Genomic DNA, 25,756 nt, shown 5'->3' on the forward strand with positions numbered 1-25,756 from the left:
AAAATTATTTACAAAGTAGTAAATAATTTGAGTTGTCCAGTTCCTCTTACCCTGTAAAGTATTATTAAGAACTACCCTTAGGATTCATTTTAACAGTTGAGGGAAAAAGGAGTTGTGAACAGTAACGGGGGGTCAGAACATAGACAAAGGCAACATTTAATGTTAGCAAATTTCTTTCTTAAAACTCAGCATAACGTTTAAGACTTAGAATATCTATAGCTTAACTTATCTTCCAGTATCCTTGAAATGCAAGCATTCTCCAAGTTCCTGTACTATAATAAATTCCATGTGGGTATATCTCTGTGTCTGCCTGGAGCTCTGTGGAAGTTACCAGTTCTCAGCATGGGCACAGAAGCATGCCTACGCAGGACTTGCAGGAATAGGTTCTAAAGTACCAATCTGTTACTGACACGTTATAATTTCTTTTAATTCCTTGTTTTATTTCTTAGAAAATCCTTAAATACTTTTCATATGCATTCTGAGGAGTGCTCCTAATATAAAGATCTCTAAATAATTTGGTCAGTTGTTGAACCAGGGAATATAACATCTGCAACTGCTTTCCTTTCCGTCAAAGCCAGTTATACAATAATTCCATTAAATATAGGAATACTGTTGTACAACGGATTTTCTCTAAAAATCTGTTGTGGTTTTCTTTTATAATAGCAACAAAATACTATTTGTTCACCGTCCTGATACTCGTCTGTAGAAAACTAAAAATGGAAATTAGTAAAAATCAAAAAATTGTGTGTGACATGAGAAGTTTTGTTAGTTGATTCCTACTAAGTCCTTACTAGGTTAATATGACCCCAATCTAGTTACTACATGGAAAATGAAAAATAGAAGAACCACCTCAGTTAGTTACTGTGTTACCATTATAATCACCATTTCCTACAGTTAACTCTAATAATTTTTTCTGGGCGTGTTGTGGACTGTGACTCAGATTTGTGCTTGTATGTTTTGGTAAATTACAGCAACTGCAGGCCTTTATTCTTCCCATCTCTCTGCTTTTTGCTTTTCCTGCAGTTCATGCCAGCAGTGAGTAAAGCTTCCTCGTGCTCTTGAGAAGACAGGCACATTCTGTTCAATGACTGCCTTTGACTGTAACTTGATTATCATCTTATCTCAAAGCCTGCATTCACACTCCTCACCCATAATGTCTAGCTGTTGACTTTACATTGGGTGTGTGAACTAGCTCACCCAAACTTAAACTCTGGTCTGTGCCCTTAAGCAAGGTGAAGCACTCTGACTGCGGTGGTTTTAAGGAGGTGGGCAGCTGAGCTACACCACAGCTGTTCTCTTACTCCCCCTCCTCAAAGGGAAAGGGGGAGAAAATAAAATGAAAAGGGCTCAAGGGTTGAGATAAGGACAGGGAGATTGCTCAACAATTATCATCACAGACAAAACAGACTCAGCATAGGGAGATTAATAAAATTTATTACCCATTACTAACAACCTAGAGCAGTGAGAAACAAACAAACAAAACAACAACAAAAAATAAACACTTTCCCCCGTCCACCCTCCTCTATGTCCTCCTCCCATGCGGCACAGGGCAAGGGGGAATGGGGGCTGTGGTCAGTCCCTGAGGCTTTGCCTCTGCCGCTCCCTCACGGTCCCTCTCTGCCCCTGCTCCACGCGGGGTCCCTCCCACGGGATGCCGTCCTTCCCCAACTGAGCCTGCGGGGGCTGCCCACAGGCAGCAGCTCTTCAAGAACTGCTCCCACACGGCTCCGTACCACGGGGTCCATCCCCCAGGAGCAAACTGCTCCAGCACGGGTCCCCCACGGGCGGCAGCTCCCCCCAGACCCCCTGCTCCTGCGTGGGCTCCTCTCCACGGGCTGCAGCTCCGGCCCGGGGCCTGCTCCTGCGGGGGCTCTCCATGGGCCGCAGCCTCCTCCAGGCCACAGCCACCTGCTCCACCGGGGGCTCCTCCACGGGCTGCAGCGTGGAGATCTGCTCCGTGTGGGACCCATGGGCTGCAGGGGGACAGCCTGCTCCACCAGGGGCCTCTCCACAGGCCGCAGGGGAACTTGTGCTGTGTGCCTGGAGCACCTCCTGCCCTCCTTCTGCACTGACCTGGGGGGCTGCAGGGCTGGTTCTCACTCCTCACTCTCCCAGCTGCTGTTGTGCAGTAGTTTTTTTCCCTTTCTTAAATCTGCTCTCACAGAAATGCGAACTACATCGCTTATTGGCTCATCTCTGGACAGTGGTGTGTCCCTTTGGAGCCAGCTGAAACTGTCCCTTATCTAACATGGGGCAGCTTCTGGACTCTGCTCATGGAAGCCACCCCTGCAGCCCCCGCTACCAAAACCTTGCCACTTAAACCCAATACACTGATCTCACCCCAGTTTAAGTAAGGTTACCAAGAACAGTCCAAAAATAGCCCCAAAGCCCAGCAGTTTCGCTACATGTTGATGTGTGTGCATTTTGTAGCAGGTGGTGAGCATTCCCCCAGTGTCAGATAATAAATCTACTAGAGAGTGTTGTTTGCTTTGGTCCTTGATTACTTGATAAAATTAGTTCTCTCTGTTCATATGTTTTATAGTGTTGTCCAGATGAGAAAGAACTTTTTCAGCCCCAACACACTAGAACATAGAATGATGTTGTTTTCAGGTTTAGAAATCAACAAAAATTACCTTTAATTAATTTATTTCATCTTTTAACTGAGGATTAAGCATGTTTGCAATTTTTCCTCACTTCTTTTTCAGGTGGAAATGAGTCCCCTTGAGAATGCCATTGAAGTTTTAGAAAATAAGAACCAGCAGCTGAGAACATTGATCAGTCAGTGTCAAACTCGACAGATGCAAAACATTAACCCTCTCACAATGTGTCTAAATGGGGTCATTGATGCAGCAGTTAATGGTGGTGTTGCTAGATACCAAGAGGTAAGCAATTTATTTTGTATTTATTAAAACCCGTTATGTGATAGCTTCTTTCTGAATCTTTGTCTATACAGATGCAGTTCATCTGTATAAGCTTAGGACAGAAACTATTGTATCAATTATACTTTTAATTACAGTTATTTTACGGTGAGCTGATGTTAAATATCTATAGCTTTATTGAAACAACTGTTTTGGTGCAGATAGCTCTATAAACACATTCCGCTGACAAACAATTTCACAAACACTTGCATTCTTTAGTGGTTAATGCTTTTCTTTATCATTATTTTGCTTTAGAAACAGTTAGTTCTAACTGTATTGCTGTAATATGTACACCCTGATCCCACGTCTGGAGGTACTTCTGGCCAACCAGCACATTTCATTTTGTATGCTGATGTTTTGATTTAAGAGACATAGTTTTTAACAACAAATGAATTCACCTCATATAATTGTTTTTTTTGTTTGTTTTTACATCCTTCTTCTGCTTCTCCCACATTTTTGAGCAAAACCATTTTCTGGAAAAATCTAGTGAGTTGTAAAACATATTATTCAAAAACGTCCAAACTTTTACTTCAGTACTAGATTTGTCCCCAGAAGTTGTTCCTGATTATTATCATCTCTAAATCACCTTAAGAAAGCTTACATTTTTGGGGTGCTATATTTTCATGAAGTTATGTGGGACTTTGAAACTGCAATAAAAAGAAAGAAGGACTACTTATTTTCAGCTCAGCTTGATCTCTGTTTTTCTTACTAGTCTTAGGAAATACTTGAATTGACTACTTGTTCCTTTTGCATTTAAAATGTCAAGTTGAGTAGTTATCCACTTGTGTCAAAGGCTACAAGATTTGGTGTTCAGTCAACAGTGGTAAATTTGATAAAACTGCACCTAAATTAAACGACAAGAGATTTGAGTCTGCTGTAGTGTTAGAACCTGTCATTAATACTGCAGCATTATGAAAGCTGGGAGGCTAAAGCAAAGCAATACCATGTTTGATGTTTCCCAGCTGCCTTTAAACAAAAAGGACAACAAAGCTGTTTAGCATAGCGAAGCACCACGAATGTAGTCCCTGGAGCAATAGAGTCATGTCAGAGCTATGTCTGGTTTGAATTAGTAGTATCTGAGTTTGGTCAGAGCTAGCTGGGTGTCTCTGCATGGCTCTCCCCATTCTTCAGGAGTGTATTAAAGGTTTTAGCTTGTTCCATTCTTTTTACTGTTCTTAGCTTCAATTCTTGATCTCCTAGGTAGTCTTCATTTTTAGTTTTTGATTCCCTTCTGTCCTTTACCCATTTCTCTCTCATTCACTATCTAAAATAGGATGTTACACATTTACATTTCACCAATTTGTGTTTTAAATGCCCAAACTCATAGTACTGGCTGTGAGATTTGTGTGGTTTTTTCTTCACCTTTGCTCTCTTTTCATATTCCCTTTTCAGTCTTTATATGTTTTCCTGTTGTTTTGCCATTTCTCACCTCGTTTGTATCTTCCTTCTTTTCCGTCCTCTGTAAGTGCTTTTCTCTGTCCATATGATTTGCTTGCTTTAGCCTTCTCCCCTGTACAAAACCCAGTCAGTCTTGGAGCATGTAGTCTTTAAGGTAAGTTTAACTTTGTCTTTCCTATACACTCTTTCCCTTTTGGCAGCTTCCCAGCTTAAATCATAGAAGACCCAGCAAATAATGTATTTTGGCCAACTGCTGCCTTTTTGATTCTGCCCTCCTTTTTTTTTTTTCTTTCTTCTTCTCTCCTGATGGGATAAAGAAGATTCATCTCTAATCACTCTGCACTTGATATTGCATCTGTTAGAAGTACCATTTCTTTCACTGGTTTTGGTACAGAGCAGATCCCAAGAAAATCTAGAGAAGTGATAGTTACGCAAAACCTTTCTGTATGCTAAAAAGCATCAAGTGTGTTTTGTGCCCATTAACACCTCTCAGATTGCACTTTATGCTATAACATACGTTTCTTTAAGCTCCTTTGCATATGCTAGGAATAGAGTAGAGGCGCTTTCATGCTTAATTATTGGAAACCACCAGTTCCAAGACTGTTACTGGATTTAGTCAAGTTCTGGTGGTTTTGGTTTTTTCTTCTAAAATACTGGAGATTTTGCTTAAAGTTAGATTATTATATCTCTGACTCATATTACAGCTCTTGCAGTTCTCTCTCAGCTCAAAACTACTGAGACACCACCTGCTTGATATTGAAAAAATATTAAGATTTTAGACGAGGGAAAAAAATTCAGCTGGCAGAAGTTTGGGGTTTGGGATTTTAGCAAGTATCAGAGGTCTCCTTTCTACAGTTTAGACTTATAAGACTTCGTGTTGACTTATCTGCGTGAGAGGGCCATGTGAAGTAAATACTCTTCACTACAGTATCAGCATTTTCTGGACAGGTCTCAGCACTTCCTTGTTATGGGTTGCCACAGCATAGGATTTTGGAACTGTCAGAGGAAGGGGTATATTAATCTCCAGCTCCACCCTTCCCTATGTTTCCAAATGATTATGCATAGCAAAGATTTTAACAGCGAAAGTTGGATGGAGGGTGGATGTAAGTGGTGTATGAGAGAATCGCTAACACAAGTGGAAAACAGAGCACAGAGTAACAACTACTGTCCTCTCCGCTCTGTGGAAAGCAAACTATGTGTACATAGGTATGCAAACGGAGACCTTTTGTGACAAATGCACTTCTCAGAAGGTCCATAAATCTCTCAAAGGAGCAGCTGGGCATTTTCTTTATAGAGTAGAGCCAAGCAGTGTTGTAAATTCAACGTAATCCCTTTGCAGTGTAGGGTAGGTGCCATGGTGAGGAAGATACAACCATGAACAAAAAGGTGACTGCTATGTCCAGGCTACTGCTGGTAGGTAAAATGGCTTCAGGGTATTATGGCTGGTGCTATTTAAGCATTGAAGATGGCATGGAAAGTCATATAAGCTCATTAACACGCCTGGATGTTTATCAGATGCTCCTGTAGTGGAAAAAAAGTGCGTCTTTTCAAAATTTTGAAATCATTGTGATTTTTGAAATTTTGAACATTTCATTTTGAAATCATTGTGAGTTCTTTCAAACTTTAATCATATTAAGAATGAAAAGGATTCTGTCACAGCTCCAATACATGTAACAGCATAAAATTATGTGTTGTTCTTATCCGTTAATATTTCTTACATTTAACGGATAATGAACCTCCTAGTATGAAAATACTTTCTGCCTAGATCTTTGCAATTATTTGAAACTTCTATGTCACAATAAGTGAGGGAGAGATGTTTAGTTTCAACTATGATTTCGAAATCAGGTTTCCAAATCTGATTCGTAATCTGTCCAGGATATTGAACAACTGACTGAATTACACTTAAAGAATGGATTCATTTTATTTGCCCATACTCCAGCAATGCCGAAATGAATAATTAATTATTTAGCATTATTTAGCATCTTCTATTGTATTGGAAAAGGAGCTTTTGTTTCAAAAATACCATGAAGAAAATGTTGTTTTGTTTTGTTTTGTTTTAAAGTTATTTGCTTCTACTTTTTTTACATTACTTTCATGATTTTATTCTGCTTTAGGCATTCTTTATCAAAGAATATGTTTTGAACCATCCAGAGGATGGAGAGAAGATTACGCGCTTGAGAGAGCTGATGCTCGAGCAGGTAAAGTGGGGGTAAAAAATGGCTAGGTTGCCTGCTCAGCTGTTCTAGCTAAAGTGATATGTCCCCAAATAAAATATTAAATTTCAGAGGTTAGTAATTGCTTAGTGGTCTGTAGTATTTTTCTGAATTACACAGCAACTTCCTAAATACGCAGGTTTCCAGGTCATGCTAATATATTCTCCCTAGTCCCTTTCATCATCATCTTAATCTATTCAAACTATTCTAAATTAGAAGTTGAACAACAGCCAATTTTTTGTCTTCTGATGATCATGTGCAAATATTTGCACAACATATTTTACCACTACTACAGAATAAACATTCTCACTAAAAGGTTTGATGGCTTAACCAAATATTTGTACATTGCAGTTTACCACTAGTACAGAATAGACATTATTTTTACAACAAAGTTTATCATAAGAGCAAAAGGGGAGAAATTCCGCACAGTGGAATGTTTTATTCATTACATATTTTTTGTATTATTTCTTCATTTTTCCTATTTACTGTGGTCTTTACATCATGAATATTCCTGTAGAATTTGCTAAAATAAATAAATAAAAGATAAATGTTCTGCATAGATTTTGATGAATTTAAGGAAAATACGGGTTCTAGAAGTTGATTTATTACATTATATAATATTTTTCATATGTTTGTGGGTTTGGGGACTGTTTTTTTGGGTTTTTTTGTTTGTTTGTTTGTCTGTTTGACCTTTGTTTTCCTTTATTTCAACAAAGCAGGAAGAAGGTAAAAATATCCTTAGATGCTGATTTGGTTAAGGAATAAGCCAAATTATTAAATTCAAAATAGTCTCATTTTTAGGAATGATGAATAAACCAAATATTTGCAAGGTGGAAATTGAAGAAAATGCCAGGATGTGGAGACCTAACCCCTATAATTCAGTCCAGGAGCAGGGTTTACATATGAGAGTGGGAGCTGAAACAACTCATATCTACAGTAGCTCAAAAGCTACTGCAGAAATCACTGGGAGGCTAACAAAGAGGGGAATTATGTATAAAAAGGCTGGAAATCCTGAAACAAATTATTTTAATCAATTTATCCTACTATCTCAGCTTTTTTAACTGACTGATGTATTTTTGCTCTATGCAGCATTTTGAAATTTCAAACTTTCTTGCCAGCTCAGGATGAAAAGGTATTGGAATTTGGCAAGATAGAAATTCAGTTTTTCATCAGCGTTGTGGTATCTTTTGGTCAGATCAGCCGAAGTGACAGATCCTCAGGGAGTATAAACCTGAACAGGTTCACTGGGCTCATTTTAGTTAAATTTAGATAACGTATATTAACTTTACATCACAGTTTCAGTTTTTCAAGCTATAGCTAATCTCACTAACCCTTAGAATTTAAAAATAAGAGTTAGTAAATTCCCATGACAAAATGTGAATTCCAAGCAATTTCAGTTAAAACCTGTCTGGTGCACACAGGTGATGTAACAGAAAACACAAAGGATTCAAAAGGGCCAGGCTGGCTCAGTGTGTGGATACACGAGCTGGGATTATAAACTGGGGTCAGTGATGCTGTGCAGCTGCATTGCCCCCGAGAGGCCGATTCAAAACATCGGCAGTAGCTCTCATCCAAAGATATTACAGCACAGTGTAACTATTTTGTTTTGACATCCAGATTTATCTGACTCACCACTTAACCAATTCAATATTTTATATTCCTATGACTAAATTTGAGCAAGATGGGAGTTTTAGCAAGGTTATTCTGAAGCCTGTTGGGCCTTACACTGGGGATATGCATAAAGCCACTGCTTACTGGGGTCTCTGTGGAAATGAGATAGAGCAGAGAACAAAGGACTTCACAGAAAATACATTCCAAGGTCTCAGGTTGATGTGGTTATTGCTGTTCTGTTTCATGTTTTTTTATGATAACTGTTCTCATTTCATTTAGGGCTTAGGACTGCTCCTTTGTACAGTTACCATTTAGCCAGATTTTTCACTACATTATCTGTAGTAGTTCTTAGATTAGAATTGAATTCACATAAGCCAAATCTTTTGGAAAATCAAGTAGTAAAATAGGAAGAGGCATAAATTGTCTTGTGTGTCCCTTTTTTGTCTTAGGCCTGGTTTGATTACAGTTCTCTCAGGGTTGTAAATAAATTATTTTAATACAATACGCATTTCATTACTTTTTTTTTTTAAATTAGTGTCATAAATGTTGGTCGTTCAAAAGATGAAAGTGTAAGGAAAACAGATCAAAAAATATTTTTCCCCTCTTTCCTACTGTCTCTTCTGCAGGCCCAGATTTTGGAGTTTGGCTTAGCAGTGCACGAGAAGTTCGTGCCCCAGGACATGAGGCCTTTGCACAAAAAGCTGGTGGATCAGTTCTTTGTGATGAAGTCCAGTTTGGGAATACAGGTACATGAGCAAGTGCACAGATGAACCAGGAGACAGTCTAGTTGCATTAATGATTGTTACTTTTCCTAAGCAACATATAGTGACATCTTTTGGTTGTTTGTCCACATTACATCTTGTTGTATTACAGTATGACAAAGCAAAGGTAAAGTTCATAAACTTTCCATGCAGTGCAGAGAAAAATATTCATGTTTCACTAAAGGGAAAATATCATCAACAAAAAGTTAAAATGTTTTTCTTGCTAATGATGAGGCTGATCTAAAATACAGCTGTAACTATTCAAATGAATATCTGTGTGTCACAAAACGATGTTATGTTCATTGTAACCAGTCTTTTCACAACTTGCAGGAATTTTCTGCATGTGTGCAAGCTAGCCCTATCCATTTCCCAAATGGAAGCCCTCGCGTGTGCCGAAATTCAATACCTGTTTCTATGAGTCCAGATGGTGCCCGGGTAATACCACGACGCAGGCAAGTTAAATTAATAAAAGCTGTTAATGTTGTTCCTCATGAAAGATGACCCATAGAATATTTTGTGTGCACACTTCCTTCCTCTAAGGTCAGCCTGAAGTATCTTCAGGCATGAATCTTCAGGCTTCTCACTTCCTCTCTTCTCCCTCCTCCCTCACCAATAAATTCAAATTAAATTGTAGAGGTTAATGTCATGTGCTGTTTTCACATGAAAAATTATGATTGGCAACTGGAGTTAACCATTTTGTATTTCATTATTTTCATAATAGTCCCCTGAGTTACCCAGCTGTCAATCGGTATTCATCCTCATCACTGTCATCCCAAGCTTCTGCTGAAGTCAGCAATATCACTGGGCAGTCAGAAAGCTCCGATGAAGTTTTTAACATGCAGGTACAAATTGTTGTCATTCTTCAAACCATTTTTTTCTTGTGAAGTTACTTATTAAATTGATGTTTCTATTATTCGATTCAGAAATCTAAAAGTCACTGCTGATACATTTTTAAAACAAATATTTACATGGGCTGTTAACCTCCTTAAAATACAAAGGACAATTTTTATGTAACTGTTTCTTCCAAACTTGGAGTATGAATTTTGGAACAAATTAGTAAGAATCAATTCACTTTGCAAAATTATCTGACCTTATTTAGACATTTCTGTCCAGTAGTCACAGTGACGTAATATTTTAACATATTAATTGTATTTCTATTTATTCAATATTGTACTAAATCTTTTTGTGTATTTACGTTAACATTCTTTATACTGTTTTGCTGAAAAGCTACTACAGCAAGTTACTAGTTCTTTATTTTAGGAAAAAAGTTTTAGTGAAATGTATTATAAACTTTTGCTTTCCGAAGTAGTAAGTGTGCTGTGGTAACACCACCATCTCTTCTGAACACAGCCTAGTCCATCTACCTCAAGCCTGAGTTCTACTCATTCTGCTTCACCTAATGTGACCAGTTCTGCTCCATCCAGTGCCAGAGGTCAGTGCTCATCTCGTGTGGTAAACTGAATTAAATGATTCTTGATATGTTGCACAGCTGAATCCTTAAATAATTTTTGCACAATGTCACCAGACATTGAATTTGGCCATTTTTTTGAGGAATGAGAATTATTGGTAGTAGAGGATTTCTTTGTTATAAATAGCCTTAGAGAATTGAAATGTCCAAATATCAGTGTGTGTATTTAATCACATGACACATTTATATTGTAGCCTCTCCCCTGTTGTCTGACAAACATAAGCATTCCCGAGATAACTCTTGCCTGTCCCCGAGAGAGAGGCCCTGCAGTGCCATCTACCCTACTTCTTCAGAAACCTCACAGGTAGGAAACTTTCTGGGAGGCCCCCTAAAGTTAAGATGACATTAAAGGCACTTGAACTTTGAGCAGATTTTGTCTGCTCACTGCTATGATATATATATATTTTAATAAATAATAGCTTAGCACACACGAAAGAGGTGTGAATAGAATGCACTGTACTTGATCACATTTCTGCTTCCTTTTATGGGTTTAGATCTGTTTTTGATATTTACTCACTGGAGTGAGAGGTACAAAGACTTACCAGATCATGTAACATGCTTCTCTAAAACAGCAATATTTATTCAATCTAGAGAAGAAGAAAAATGGAAAAACTAACAGTTATCCTAGCAGTTATCCATGTTGACCTCCCCTTAATCTCTCTGAAATAGCTAATCCTAGCCACTGTGAGATAATAACCCAGTCCATGTGGCAATTCGTATTTTCAGTGGAGTTTCAGAAAAGACGTTATGTCACTCCAGATGAAAGAATGAGTTGAGTTCTTACCTTAAAATTATTCTTACATAGGTCTGTATACAATCTATATCTTCTGAATTATCTGAAATGCAAAATGGGCTTGGTGAGCTAGCCAATTTTGAATCCTTATTTCATCTTTTCTTCTGAATGGACCTGGTTTCCTAAAGCACTTTCCTTTAATATAGTCACTATTTCAGTCCACACCATCACACTATGCACATCTTGCTGAAGATGAGAAAGAGGAGAACAGAAGTATATTGTGAAAGTCCCTCTTTTCAACAGTAATTCTCGTTTTCACCAGAAGTTTTGCCTCTGATAAAATACGATGTGGTAGTTCAGGATCCTTTATTTTAGAAATGGTTTGTTGGTTTCTCTTTAGTTGTTGCATTCTTGTCTCTTGCTCCTTGAGTTACTGAATTGTCTGAATTTTTTCATCTTCTTGTTTAAGCCCTCATGCTATTATTACCTGAGGGCTTGAGAACTAGTATTGAAGCTTAGCCAGACTTAACAACAGTCCTCGGTAGCTACTTACTGATGTATCTATTGGGCACTTTCTCACTGGTAGTGGAGCCAAACCAGTGTACAGGAAAGATCAGGAGATGTTCTTTAAATAACGCGGTTTTACAGCTTGCCGCAAAGAAAAATTATCCCGTTTTTGCTCCCAGACTGCAAACTCTTGCTTTGCCAAGTGGAATGTGACTTCTGTTCCCCACTCTACCCGAGATTCGATAAGGGAGGCTGAGGAGCTCGTAGGCCCAGTCCCCACTCACTCAGAGACTCGCCTGGCAGCAAAATCTCCCAATCTGTCTCTACCCTCAGTGTCCCAAGAGAGGGTAAGTAGAAAATTAACTTGCTTGTACAGTGAAGCATGTTTCAAAGATGAGAAGGTCTGACAGTTTCTTTTTGCCCTCATAACTATAAATGAGGATATATCTTTCTGGGGAAAGGTGCAGTTTCTTCCTCTGGTGCTGTATTTCCTGAGCAGTAAAAATGGATGGTGATCAGAAGGAAAATTCTGGTTCTCTACATTATGAAAAAGACAGGAAAAAAGAAATCCTCACGACAACTGTAAGGAGATATCTTGGAGACACCCACAACTCTCATTGGAATTCAGATGCTCAAGTTTTTCCTTGTACTTTCTATTTTCATTCTAACACAAGTTAACTTTTACAGTTTTGGTTGGAGCTTCACACTACATTAATGAGGAAAGGACCACCCATTTATGAATGTCTTTGTTATGGCTTAACGAATGCAATTTTCACAATATTTTTTCAACCTGGAAGCATGAGACGCACAGGCAAATTCCTGCTCTTCAAGTCCAAATCCAGTCCTTTCAGGCTGTAGCTACCTCTTTTAAGGAAGTTTGATGGATTGAGTAGAACTGGACCACAGCCATACTGCATCTGATCCTTCATTGAAATTGCTGCTCAAGGTTCTCTATGTATAGCTGCATTGTCAACATCCGTTTCTGATTGCTTTTTGATCTCTGACTGAGCAATTGTACAATGTCTCTCTAGCTTCTTCCATGCTCTGAGGGTGAATGTCTATTGTCATTGACTGGTTCCTTAGTTTTTGTGCTATTCTTCTTCCAACTAGAGCTTTTTGGCTTTCACATGTTTGGTTCTTTTGCAGCTCATTAAACATTCTGTGATTGCTCTTGTTCCTCCATATGGTTTTATATTCCATTGTTTCAGCATGTCCTTGTTTCTCTGTAACTCATGCAGCTTTTGCCACTTTTAGCTCCCCCAATTTCAGTTGCTTTTTCAGCTTCTGCTCTTTACCTTCACAACAGAAGACAGACCTCAGCAGTAGCGCTACACTTGCCCACCAAATCCTAAAATACTGCAAACTTGCTACATAGTGAACATTTGATCCAGACTAGGCAGGAACATATGATCGCATTTTTATCACATTAGAATACACACGTAGTTACACCTCCTCAGTTTAATGGTAACTCCAGGAAAAAAGATAATGCCTGATCCTGCGTGATGAGCACAGCACAGATGGGCAAACCTAGTCTATGTCAAAGTCTACCAATACATTCACTTACAAGATGCTTTAAATCAAGTCAAATAGGGCATGGATTCTGTGATTCTGTATTTATTCTTCACTCTGAAACGTGGTGCTGCAACAGATCTACGATGATTGCTCTGGAGATGGGTTTACCATTGTGTGGAACCATGGTGTAGTGTCTCAGCAACTTGGCACAGGGCCTCTATGAACACTGGGAGGAGATGTGAGAACAGGGTTTGATAGGTTTGGATTTCACTGATCTTCCCTTAAAAAAAAAAAAAAAAAATTGGAATTAACTGTATATTATTTTTTCCTGTTGTCAGGATAAACTAGTAACCCACTGATTGTTTGAATGTTGCCAAAAGAAATAACTAGTGGAATTTCAAAGTAATTTCATAAATTTTCTGTGACATTTTTAAGTTACTATTCAGAAAAGGAAAGAAAAAACATACCTTGTGGATCGGGTCTTATCCACAAGAGAAGCAAGAATGATACTACTAAAAAGTCAGGGTAGGAAATAATACATTATGATCTTCACAGGTAACAGCCATAACTTGAATGTTGTCAAACACTACACCTTGGCCAGATGCTGATTCTGCAACGAAGTTATTGCAAATCTATCCATGCACGTTTAGTACTTTATCAAGTTAATTCACTCAGATATCACTTGAAGAAAGAGGCTCATTTTGTCTTGCAGGAAGCAGGAAACTGACAGAGTTCAGTATATAATAATCTTCCCACTGAGTGTGTACAATTTTTAGACAAGTAGTCTATTTGTATACATGTGTTTTTACTAAATTATTTATGTTCCTAGGTGATGTTTATCACTTTACCTCCAAGTAGACTTGTGTGGTAGGGATAAAAACAAAAATATATCTGTTTTCTCAGAGGCTACTCACATACAATTGCAGTTATACATAAACCATGCTGTTCTCAATTTATAGAGAATGCTGTTTAATCATATTGGAGATGGTGCTTTGCCACGAAGCGATTCCAGTCTGCCTGGCCCTGACAAAGGTGAGTGGAAATCATAGAATCATTAAGGTTGGAAAAAACCTCTAAGATCATCTGACCCGACCATCCCTCTACCACCAAGATCACCCTCCCAGTCTTGGAATCAATGAAAATTCACGTGTCATATTCTTGTAGAATGCCAACTGTTGAGCACATAATGTCAACTAACTGAAGCATGCTAACGTTGTCAAGTTTCAAAGCACTGCCAAAAAGAGGGGAAAATGGTGTCTGTTCAAACTGAGTGTTGCACTCAGAAGGGCCCATAAGTTTACAGGAAGGGGTGGTGCAGCATGTGTGAGATCTGTCCTTTCACCATCTAACTGCTTTGTTAGAGTAGTGTAGGGAGTTGAACCCTGGTGACTGGAGCACAGGGAAGCTGAAGAGATGGGCAGTCATGAAGTTTGGTACCTGCAAGTTTCCTTTACCAAACATGTCTCTGTGATTTTAGTTACGCTTTGGAAGGGAAAAGATCAATTTGTGTTTTTATTTTTTTTTCCTAATCAAAGTAAATAAGAAAGAAACCTATGAATTGCAATAAACAATATTGCCTTTTATAATTTTTCACATGGGGAAATTCAATATTATTGGCACAGTTGTTTTGCCAAGATTTTGTTATGTGCTCTGTATGCATTTTATGCTCCATAATTTCATTGTGCTACCCTTTGTTGCACCCTGAATAAAGGCTACAATAAAATAGATGTATTAAAAGCTAACATTTCAAGAGCATACTATAAACAAGCACTGACTGAGACTCAGATTTTCATCAGTAAGAGTTGATTTTTATAAATATTTATGTGTCCAGGTTTTGATGTAAAATGAAGAGTGGAATTTTTCACAGGAGTGAAAAACATGAAATAACATGAAAATGTCAAAACTTTTCCATTGGTCTATGCAGCCAAGTACATTACAGAATTGTTAAAATAAAGTATTCTCTCCAGGAGACTTTTTAGCAGTCCAAAGAATTGACTACTAGGGTAACTTAAAAAGGAAAAAAATTGGCTTCTCAAGAGATTCAGGCATTTGAAGTACCCAGGCCTGGTGCCAAGTCATTTTTAGGCTGAGGGCAAAACCACACTGCTAGGTGACAGCCTACGATAAAAAGCAAACAGTGAATTGCATACTCTGGCAATAAAAAGGCAAAATGATCCTCTAGAAAACAGACAGATTATTTTGTGCACTATTCTCAGGGTCAACTGATGTGCAATTATTCTGTAGCAATATTGTTACAGATACACTACAAATAATATTTTTTTCATGTTTTTTTGTGTTAAGTCTGGTATAGACTAGTATAGTGTGATTCCAGTCCTTCTGAAAGCCCTTGGTGCTGCTGCAATAGCAATAATTGCTAATATCAATCAGCATTCAGCAGCAGCACTTTGAATTTCACTCTATCTTAGTAAATGAGCATCAAGTCCTTCCACGTGGTTCCTCACAAGTATGACACTAGCAGACAAGAAGGAAACTGTCTTAGCAAGGCATGAGTTCATGTTACTTCCTGAAAAACTTTTAACTTGGTCGAAGAGGTTTGAGGTTTTAAAGCTCTCAGGTATTCTTTTCCTCTGCTAGTTGTTTGTTTGTCTCATTTTTTGTTTGTTTGTCTCATTTTTTGTTTGTTTGTTTTCTTTGGAAGCAGCTTGTTCACTGTTTATGGGATGTGTAAGAAAAATTGCAAATTTTTCATTAGTTTGTGTCCTGTCCATGTTAAATGCCCTTCGTGTCTGTCTTATTCTTTCCAATAGCAGTGGCTGTATGATAACAAGAAATAATCCAGTTCCATTATGGAAGCTGTTCCAAACCTTATGGGGATCATTCAGTTAAATGGAATTTGGTGAAAGTAACACAGATACTACAACAGCCAGTTTTATACATGTCCAGGTGATAGTCAGTTTGCAGGATCCTGGACCACAGATACAGACAGCGTGTATATATATTGTGTTAATCCATAGTATTTTCTTAATTTGATTTTGTTCAAACACTTTTATATTTCTTCCCATTTTCACTCTCCCCATTTTGTGCCCTTCTTTCCGTCTTCCTTCACTTCTGAGTTCGTAGCCTATGCAGGCAACAAAAGACTGTTAGCACTGAAAGCTTTCTGAGGGATCTTGATTGGAGTTTGGTGAGTTCTTTCTCTAGTCCCTTCTGCATATAAAATGAGTTAATGGAAACAGTTTATGAATAGGCTGTTTTCTTACACCTAGAAACCTTTAAATAGGAGTCTGGTGCAAAGATAAACTGATTATGTTAACAGGCTTCAAGCTTCTCTCCCTTTGTGGGACATCTGCAGTACACCAGAGTGCTATATCAGCTGCTGCTGTTATTGATGGTCCAAACTGCTATGCAATCTTAAACTGACCGCAGGGCCAGATGCATATGTCAGGTAAACCAGGAGACTGACAGGCTTTATTTAAGAGCCTTTCAAATGATGATGCAATCACGAGAGCTTTTCAGGCATGCAGTTACAGCTGTTTAACATTTTCACTCTGCATATTTGTACCCGCATGGAGAAAGGCAAGTAACAGAGCTTGGATGTGGCAGCTAAAAGTGGTGATGCCTGTGTCAGCTTTTGCATTCTCTTCCAGCTGTAAACACCACTCCCAGCAGCTGGAGCCTGGACAGTGGGAAAGAAGCCAGAAACACATCAGACAGTGGAAAGCTTATATCTCCTCCTGTACCACCGAGACCTGCACAGACTGGTGAGTTAATGGACATTTCAGGCTAAACTCCAGTTAAAAACTGATTTACCTGAGTGATTAGATTCTTTCCGCTCTGACTAACATTTAGCTTCGTGGGCACGTTAGTTTATTATTTGATTACTTACATAGAAGGCTGTAGAACTTCAAGTGTTTTCATCTCATTAGGCTTCTTTGTAGCATTCTGTTTCCAGTACTCTGCCTCTTCATTTAATGACTGTGTAGTTTCAGACAGTTCATTCTGGTAACTAGGGAGGATGATCAAATTTAATCTTTTGATCTTATGATAATTAGAGGTTAGCAATCGGAAATGATCATTAAAGAAAAAGAATCTTACCACATGCACAGCAATCATGAAAGTACGTGAGTTCTGTTCCTATAACCAATTTGCCCTTCAAAAGACTAATTTCCATTTAAAGAAAAGACTTCTTAAGTGGTATTAGAAATATAATTGCTCTCAAGGGGGTGGAAACTTTTTGGAGTTTTAGCCTTATGCCTCAAAGTAAGTACATTTTGTATTTCATTTTTTCTTACTTGACATAAAAATACAGAACATAATTCTTAAGAAAAAAAAAGGAGGATGGGAAAGGGGAGAAGAAAATACTGACTTAATTTGAGCCCTGTATCATTTGGTAGGATGTAAACCAATTTACAGTGGTATAAAATAAAAGATGGATGCAGAAATTTCTTGTATTTCATTGGTTGTATGGCAAGATAATCCTGAAAAAAAAAAAAAAACATAAACAGAATCCCTAAGACTATTTGCAGCTATTGAGCAAATATGTAGAGGGAACCAGAGATAATGCTTGTATGTAGAATGATCTCTTATCTATTTAAAAAGATTTCCTAATGAAAATTGTAAAATTGTAATGCTAAGACTGCATTGAAATCTTTCTGCCTTTACAGCGTCACCAGCAAGACACATAGCCACTGTTTCCCCTTCTCCTGCTGGCAGATCACCGATGAAGGTACAGTCTTTTTGCAAGTGAATTTCCTTTGTGGGACTGACTGTAGGTGTTGTGAGGTAAATCATATATGTTAAATGTGTTATTTGGGATTACCTCTTTCATTCATTACACTGAAATATGTATATTTATTTCATTATCATATGCCTATTCAAAATCCAAAAAGTAAGTAGTCATAACAATCACAGCAGGTCTGAAGATTTTCAAAACTGCAGGTAAGAAACATAATCTTCAGACTCTGTAGCCTGTCAGTATTAGGCTTCTCACTTATATGTGTAATCAAGCTCACCTGAGTCAGTGGACAAAATAGAGTGTAAGAAATAAACGTAAGAAGTGCCAGCTAGTCCAGAATGCTGTCTCCAGCAGTGGCAAAAGGAGATGCAAGTCTACAGTCATCTTTCTGCTTATCGTCCCGTGAGCCTGTTACTTCTCCGCTTGTGGCTGCAAAGTGGACCAGGTTCAATACAGAGGGATTGTGCTTGCTGTCACGTGCCCTGTAGTCCCATTGCCGTGGTACACCTTGTGCTGAAGAGAGCGCTGATGCCAGGTTTCCCACTAGCTGCTTACGAGGAAGCTCTTCAGAGCATTAGGATATCGTACAAAAGGCGAGCGACGGCCTGCGTTCTTGAATTGACTCAGTACTGCTGGTTCTTAGGGGTATTTCAAGCTCATCCTAACCTTTTTTTCTAAAGGCCCAGACAGAATTTAAGCGTTTTACAGCCAAACTCTGGAATGCCACCTGGGAGGAGAGGAATGTTGGCCCAGAATACTTGTGAGAGTTGCTGGATCTCGCTTCAGGCATCCATGAGTTTCCAGACACTTTTGGTGTCTAGACTGTTACTCACCACTGACAGGAGCAGTTTGCAGCGCTGTCAGGAGCTAAGTGCTTCCCCCTGCTCAGCTCCTGAATTGAAGCAGGCAGGGTTTACGCATATTTGCTCTTGTTCTGAGTGACAAAAGCAAAGCTTCTAAGTCTTATCTATAGTCACTTAATCCAAGTGTCGAGTGCTCTTGGAACTTGAACCTATTGCGTCATTTATTTGAAAACTTTGACCCTGGATGTTTGTGTGGATAGGAGTGCAGCTGCAGCTTCCTTACACACAGGGGGACGGAATCTGAAGCAAGTATTTAATAAGCAGCATCCCCACAACGTGTGAAATGTTTTCAGCATGTACTGAGGTTGTAAGAAAACTTGCTCTGTTTTTCCATAGCTTGAATGGCTCGATCTTTAGCTTTTTTTCCAACTGTTATGTTCTGCCAGAGAAGGCTGTCTTAGTACAAAACCCACTGATGCAAATGAATATTTTTCCATTGCTTTCAGGGCGCTGTGGATCCAGTCCTAATAACTGAGATTATCTCAACAGAATAAAGTCAGTGCAGCCAGCTCGTACCTTTCTGCCCCTTTTCCCTCCCTCCCCTCCTCACCCCTGTTGCATGGCTCACACTTCCACCTAAAGCTGAGCAGCTGGGTGCCAGGCAGTCTAATAAGAATCGGGCTCAGAAATCTGTCTTTGACATGATTTCTCCATTCCTTTTTTAGACTGTGCTAGAGACCATTAAATCTAGGTTGTCTCAGACTGCTCTAGTCAAAATCAGAAATGTCGCAAAGCCTTTTCAACTTTTAACGTGTGCTCTAGCATCTGACAGCGTTAGCTGAACTTGCTTCACTAGAGCAGGGCTCCGTGGTGTTAGGTAGGGCTTTCCTGCCCCTGCCTCTGCTCCTCGTCGGTGCTGCCGTTGGTCCCTCACCTTCCCCACAGACCCGCAGGGCTGCTGGTGTAGCGCCTGCAACCTTTGTCCTCCCCCGGACCCTTGTCCCCAGGGCTGTGGTGGTGTTTTGGGTCACGCACAGCGGCACGGTGCGTCTGAAAAACAGCCGGGAGATGGGACAGAGGAACTGCAGTTCAAACACCACGGCCTAAATGTGCTTTTCGTTGCATGACTAAACTAAAAGTCGTGAGAACAGCTTTGGAAAATGGATGTTGAAGAGATCGAAGCATCAGCTCTGAATGCGATGCAAGTCCTGCGTTTTGGCATTAGGGGGCAGGACACCACTAGGCACACACGATGCGTGGGTATGTATTTCGTTTAAAGAGCTGCGAAACTCGAGAGTTCGTTTTAAATAAAGGCTTCCAGATTTTTCCAGAGTATGATGATAATCAGATAACATTTAAATACAGTTTTGCTTCTACTTAAATTAATTACTGGCATGAGCACTGCTTAGGGTGTACTTGGGCACTTTTGAAACGAGCTCGTTATTGGGTTTCTCACTGGTTCTTAATTAAAACCGAGATGCAGCGCTTTACATTTATCAAACCGCAGAACCTGTGCAAATGCCTCTGTCTGTTTCCAGTCTGGGGGCTGAAATGCTCTCCCTGCTTTACCGCGGGTAAATTCTTCTTACGCCCTTTCATTTGAGCAGGGGTCCGTGCAGTCGTTCACGCCGTCTCCAGTGGAGTATCATTCCTCGGGGCTCATATCCAATTCCCCGGTGCTGTCGGGGAGCTACAGCAGCGGCATCTCTTCGCTCAGCCGATGTAGCACGTCGGAGACGTCGGGCTTTGAAAGCCAAGGCAGCGAACAAGCAGTGACTGTTCCGAGCTACAGCGTTTCGGAGGAGCCTGTGAGAAAAGAAAGCAAAACCCCGCCACCTTACAGCGTGTACGAGCGGACTTTGAAACGCCCCGTTCCTCTACCTCACAGCCTCTCCATCCCGCCCGCCGCAGACCCGCCGGCGCTGCCGCCCAAGCCGCAGCTGGTGCGGCCGAACAACCTGGAGAACAGCAGCAGGAGGACTGAGCAGGTTCCCCGGCCCAGGCCTCTGCCGCGAAAAGTGTCTCAGTTATGAGAAGCCACTTTTTGTATTTAATCGCAACCGATTCGTGACCGTTTAGGACATGGTATTTTTTAAAAATGGTAAAATGCGTTTAGTTAGGCACTTTAATGTTCTGCCCACTTTTTCTTTTCAGTAATTTTTAAATGCTTGTTAATATTACGTTGCACATTTTAAAATGAAATTACTAATTTAGGTTGCCAGATATTGCAGGAAGCATGAATGAGAGGCTTTTTTTTTACTTTCACAGTGGTGAATACTGATAAATGCTTTTATTTGTACTTTGTTTTTATTTAAAAAATTGAATCTAAAACCCTACAACTCTCATCTGAGCTAGCTGAATGCTTCTTACAAAACACGGAATATACTGACTGGATCTTTACTACTAGAAATAAATGCACGCTTTCTAACAAAGTGTAGTCTGTAGACTAGGATGTTTCCGCAAGTAGGCTGGAAGTTGTTTCTCTTATCTGCTGAACAGGTTGGTCATTTCAAATGTCTGTGGAAAAACTGAGATATGATGCAAGTTACACTGCAGAGAACTGAGCAAGAACGTGGTTTGGAATTTTTGAAGCAAATACTTGGTTCATGTTATTTTTAAGATTGGGAAATACCTGCATTTCGTTCAGTGGAGAGCACCTCAGTGGTGAATCTCGGTAAGATTTCTGTGCCATGATTGTATTGCTGTACCCATTGCATCCTTTTCTTTTTGAGGTGCAATTTACCTTTATTGTTCTAGTTACTGATTTTGTTTTGATTTGTTTTTAGAACGTAGCAGTTTGCCAGTGGAGGCTCTCTGCTGTTTTTTAAGAGTTCATCCTAAAATGCGGTCTGTGTGTTACTTGGGTACAAACAAACACGTTCATTTCATTTGTGTACAAGAATCGGCACTGGCTAGCACCAGGGCAATTCCCTAAATGAACTAATTTGAGAAAACACGAATTACTGGATATCTGTCAACAAATTTCAAAAGCGAGTTCAAAGGTCATTAACAATTTGATAACAACCTACCAAGATTCTGAACAGCTCTTTGGATGTGCGTGTACCAGTGGAGTCAGGTTTGGGGTTTGCTTTTTAGCTTGAGTTTGACACCATCATCTATTGTAGGAGGCTGGCGTTTGGCCTTACGTTGTGTGCTAGTGACCGGCATCTGGAGAGCTCTGGAAAGCTAATGCCAAGTTGTAGGAATGTGGAAAGGAAAAAAGAAAAAAGCACCTTCTGTATGTATTTTTTGTATCCTCTTTCTTTTACTGACTGTTTAACATGTGCTCGGGAACAGATGTATGAACTGCATTTTAAATCATGCTGTTAAAAATATTCTCCCTCTTTTGTTGGGAAGCTCATGTCGATTTTAGCTGTGTCTGATTTGTTGATAGTTTAACTGGAAGAAAGTGACCACTTTTTATATTCTCTCAATTAAGCCTTCAGCAGTTACAAGCTGCTGACGGTGGTTATAGAGGTTTTCTATAATAAATGTTCAAGTATTTTTGTACATAATTGGTAAATTTTAATAAGGAGTGTACCATTATGTGAAAAAGAAGCGAACAGTTGTGTATGCAGTAAGATTGTTATAATTATGCCAAATACTTTATGTATGGAAAAAAGAATATTTGTAAATATGTGCTTTTAACAATAATTCTGCCATATTGACTTTACAGTTTTGAATGTCAGAAAAAATTAATATATGTTAAAATATTTATGTTTTAGTGAAAGTATTCATAACTTGAAAAGGAACAAATGAATTTTAGCTTTGTATCTTGCTGATTTCAAAGTCTGAAATTCCTTGAGCTAGCTCTTGCTTTCAACTATAACATTTTTGTGTCTGTAACCACATCATAAAAGGTGTAGAAGGCTACATATTTATGCTGATATAAAGAGGTAATGCCTGAGATTTAAATAAGGTGTCACACGTAAGATAACAAAGCTGCTTTGTTTTTGTTTTTGTTTGTTCTTTTTGTTTTGTTTTGTTTTTCTTTCCCCCTGTGTAGTTTAATAGATTTTGTTGGCTAGTGCTTGAGCACAGTATGAATCAGTGTTATTTGCTCCTGAAGCCATTTTTTTATTTCTGGCAGTGAGCAGAGTTGTTGAATTTATCATTTGTGTGTGTTACTGAAGTCAGCTTTGCAGCAAAACATTTCACGAGTTTCTGTTTACCTAGACACTCGTCTTGGCTGCTGCATAATGGTAATATTGGAATAAAATGACTTGATTAATCTTTACAGTACAACTTGTTTTCTACGGAATGAGAGATTATAATTCAGTTTATCATGGAATTTAAGTTCTGACTCCTTGTCTTGCTAAATCCACGTTCATTTCTATTAAATATCTCCTGATGGATCTAGTTTTCTCCCTGTTTGGATCCTTAATTGCTTTGTGAGACAAGGTGGAGAGCATTGACCTGCTCTTCTGAACAAGTGAAGAACGTGAAATTCACTGTGAGAGTTCACTGTAAATTAACCTGCATGAGCGCTCTGTTTTTACAACCATGACATCGGGAATACTCTGAATGATAGCAGGTGGTATAAAATTGACAGAGTACTCTAAAACTGAGCTGACACATTTTCTGCTTAGCCGGTTTTGACAAATTGATTCTGTAGATCAGCTTTTCAACCTGATTTCCTATAAAAATGTAGTATGAAATTTTGTTATGTATGTTGCAATATCCAGAGCTTGAAACCCTAATGTAAATAAAGGTCTCGTTTGAATTTTATGCATCACTCCTAAATGTAGTTTGGTCACTTTGGGGATGATGGTGAGCAATTCAGAAGCTCGTAAAAGCAGACCCACAAGAACAAGTTGCTGTTTCTTCTCAATAGCTGGAGCGTTAGCTAACATACGTGCAATGGTCGGGATGATCGTGTATTCAAACTGCGTTTGAGCTGCTGCTGTCTCTGGGATGCCACAGAAGCGACTGCAGGCTCAGCTGGCTGGCTCGCAAATGGCACAATTCGGCCCCATCCCCCAGTGAGCTCCTGCTTCTAAGTGGGAGCGAGCTGAAGTCCCAAGGCAGATCACAGCCTGTCCCCCGAGAGGAGCACAAAGCTGAAGTTGGCTCTTGATATTAAAGTTTTTAGGGTAGTGCGGATATGACCGGGTTCACCTGGAGCAGAGCAGTTACGTGCAGATCTCCTCTGTGTGAAGACGGCACCTTGCCGTCCTCCCCTGCCAGTTTCTTCTTACCTGCGAATTGTCCAAAGGAGTCTTCAAACAGCCCCGTGACCCAGCCAAAAGATACCTATCGGCAGGATGGATGATGCTTGAGGTGTAAATGGCGAAAAGCAGCGTGTCTGAGTGTGGCTGGGTGCAGCGAGGCATGCAGCAATGTTGTGCCAGTAACCCAAGGGGCTAGCAGACGCCACTGGTTGCTCCAGGGCTCCTCTGGTAGCTGGGCTTTACCCCAACACCCTGGTGGGCCGGGCAGGGCAAAGCCCCATCTGCTGGGGCAGGGTGAAAGGGGGCTCGCCACTGGAGCCTGGGGGATCCTGACCTTGAACCTTTCCCCACCAGGTTCTGTAAGAGAAAGCCCTCTGCATGTGTAACCCGTCTTTTTCTCCTCCCTGTAGTTCTAGCTCAGCTTTCGAAACGCGTCTCATAGAGACATCTGCGATTAGTTGCTTTGAATAACACTACCAACTCCTCTCGCCATGAGATGGCAAAGATTTGCAAGCCTCAGGAATACGAAATGTTTTGAGCTGCCTACCTCACCTGTGCACCAAGCATCGGGATGCGTGACTCTTCCTGGGAGGTAAAATGAGGCTGCTGATGAGGCAACTGGGTCGTTTTGTTTCACTTTGTTTTCAATTGGATGGTTCTGTGAGGAACTCGGTGTGCCTGTGATACCAGGCTGATAGCTTTGAAGACTGCAGTAGGACACGACCTACGACACCAGCCTCCCAGGCACGGCTGGGCAAATGCACCCAGGTTATGACTTGTGCTAAGGCCACAGGTCGTAGCTCCTCTCTAATTCACTGTTCCTGGGTTTCTATTTATTTCAGGAAGGGTGTGGTAGAAGTGAGGCAAAGGTAACCAGCTGAAAGAAAAAAAAAGGCAAATGAAAAGTAGGGAAAACCCATGACAGCTAGATAATTAGTGCAAGTGTGTTTTCACTCACCCAGGAAAAATAACTAGTGGGAGAAATAGAAATATTAGCTGGAGTTGAAGTATCAAATCTATTTCCTTCAGCTGCTGTAGTATGATTTTATACCAGCTTAACTGCTGGTTGAGCTGTAGGGAGCAATAGGGAAGCTGGGAGTCCTGACAAAATAGGCTTTTATTAGCCTTTGGGTTGTGGGTTGTTGGTTTTTGGTTTTTCCCCTTGGAAAGGCCTTACCAGAGGAGAGAAGCCAGAGGACAGAGAAGTTGCAAGGGAAAAGAGTTTTTAAAGCCCTGATTTTTTTTTTTTATTAGAAAGTTATTTTTGCTAGACAGTTGTTTTCTTACCCCATTGTGCATAGCTGATAGCAGTGTGTTTTGCAATGAGCAGAGAATTTCTGGGAGCAAATCCGTGTCCAAATTTCATTGGAAATTGCTCCCCTGATAGCTCATAAGCTGCTGGAATTTCTGTAATATATTTACGTGTTTTACACCACTGATTTACTAGTGGCACTAGTTCCTCTTGTATATTTCAATTTGCCCCATTTATTTAGAAATTATTTTGCAGAGGGATTTTCCACATTACATTCTTGTTTATTTGCGAAAGGCTGCTGTCGCTGCTGTTTTTCCTTGACCTCACCGACTTCCCTTGAAGTGCTTCCTCCTGCTTTTCAAAAGAAAGGCCATCAACAAGGAGCTGCTTCAGCCTTCGCTGTGAGCAATGCTTCAGAAGCACAAGGCGATGCAGCGCAGGCACGTCTGCTCGTGGGGGAGGATCCCTGGGGCCTTCAGAACAGAAGCTTGTTGGGGCAGGTCACCTGCGGGGCTCTGTGGTCAGCGACACAGCGACAGCTCAAGGACAGAGCCTAAACGAACTTTCCACAACCAGGAGGAGCGCTTAGGTAATGCCCTGCAGGGACTACACCTCGCCCAGGTATGAAGCTCAGCCCCAGGATGCCCTGTAAATGGAAATCCTTTGCCTCGTTTCCACTTCCTCTTCTATTCACAGAAAAAAAAAAAATAAAT

General features: G+C 39.9%; 1 protein-coding gene across 5 annotated transcripts in view; it reads left to right on the forward strand.

The window, feature by feature from the left end:
• The window catches only part of DOCK4 (dedicator of cytokinesis 4), a 251,169-nt gene extending 227,816 nt beyond the window's left edge, over positions 1–23,353 (forward strand). For 2 of the 5 annotated variants that reach the window (XM_080608066.1, XM_080608067.1), the window contains 12 exons: positions 2,706–2,882; positions 6,431–6,514; positions 8,767–8,886; positions 9,232–9,353; positions 9,623–9,743; positions 10,252–10,333; positions 10,564–10,673; positions 11,789–11,956; positions 14,081–14,153; positions 16,730–16,843; positions 17,747–17,808; positions 20,228–23,353. In XM_080608066.1, the coding sequence (XP_080464192.1) occupies positions 2,706–2,882; positions 6,431–6,514; positions 8,767–8,886; positions 9,232–9,353; positions 9,623–9,743; positions 10,252–10,333; positions 10,564–10,673; positions 11,789–11,956; positions 14,081–14,153; positions 16,730–16,843; positions 17,747–17,808; positions 20,228–20,653 (1,659 nt within the window). In that variant the 3' untranslated portion in view covers positions 20,654–23,353. Of the gene's footprint in view, positions 1–2,705; positions 2,883–6,430; positions 6,515–8,766; positions 8,887–9,231; positions 9,354–9,622; positions 9,744–10,251; positions 10,334–10,563; positions 10,674–11,788; positions 11,957–14,080; positions 14,154–16,729; positions 16,844–17,746; positions 17,809–19,126; positions 19,804–20,227 lie in introns of those variants that run through there. The other 3 variants (XM_080608069.1, XM_080608068.1, XM_080608070.1) reach the window with 2 other exon arrangements.
• Positions 23,354–25,756: the final 2,403 nt, after the last annotated feature.

The sequence above is a fragment of the Anser brachyrhynchus genome (assembly GCF_964034855.1).
Source record: "Anser brachyrhynchus genome assembly, chromosome: 1".
In the NCBI taxonomy this organism is placed as follows: Eukaryota; Metazoa; Chordata; class Aves; order Anseriformes; family Anatidae; genus Anser; species Anser brachyrhynchus.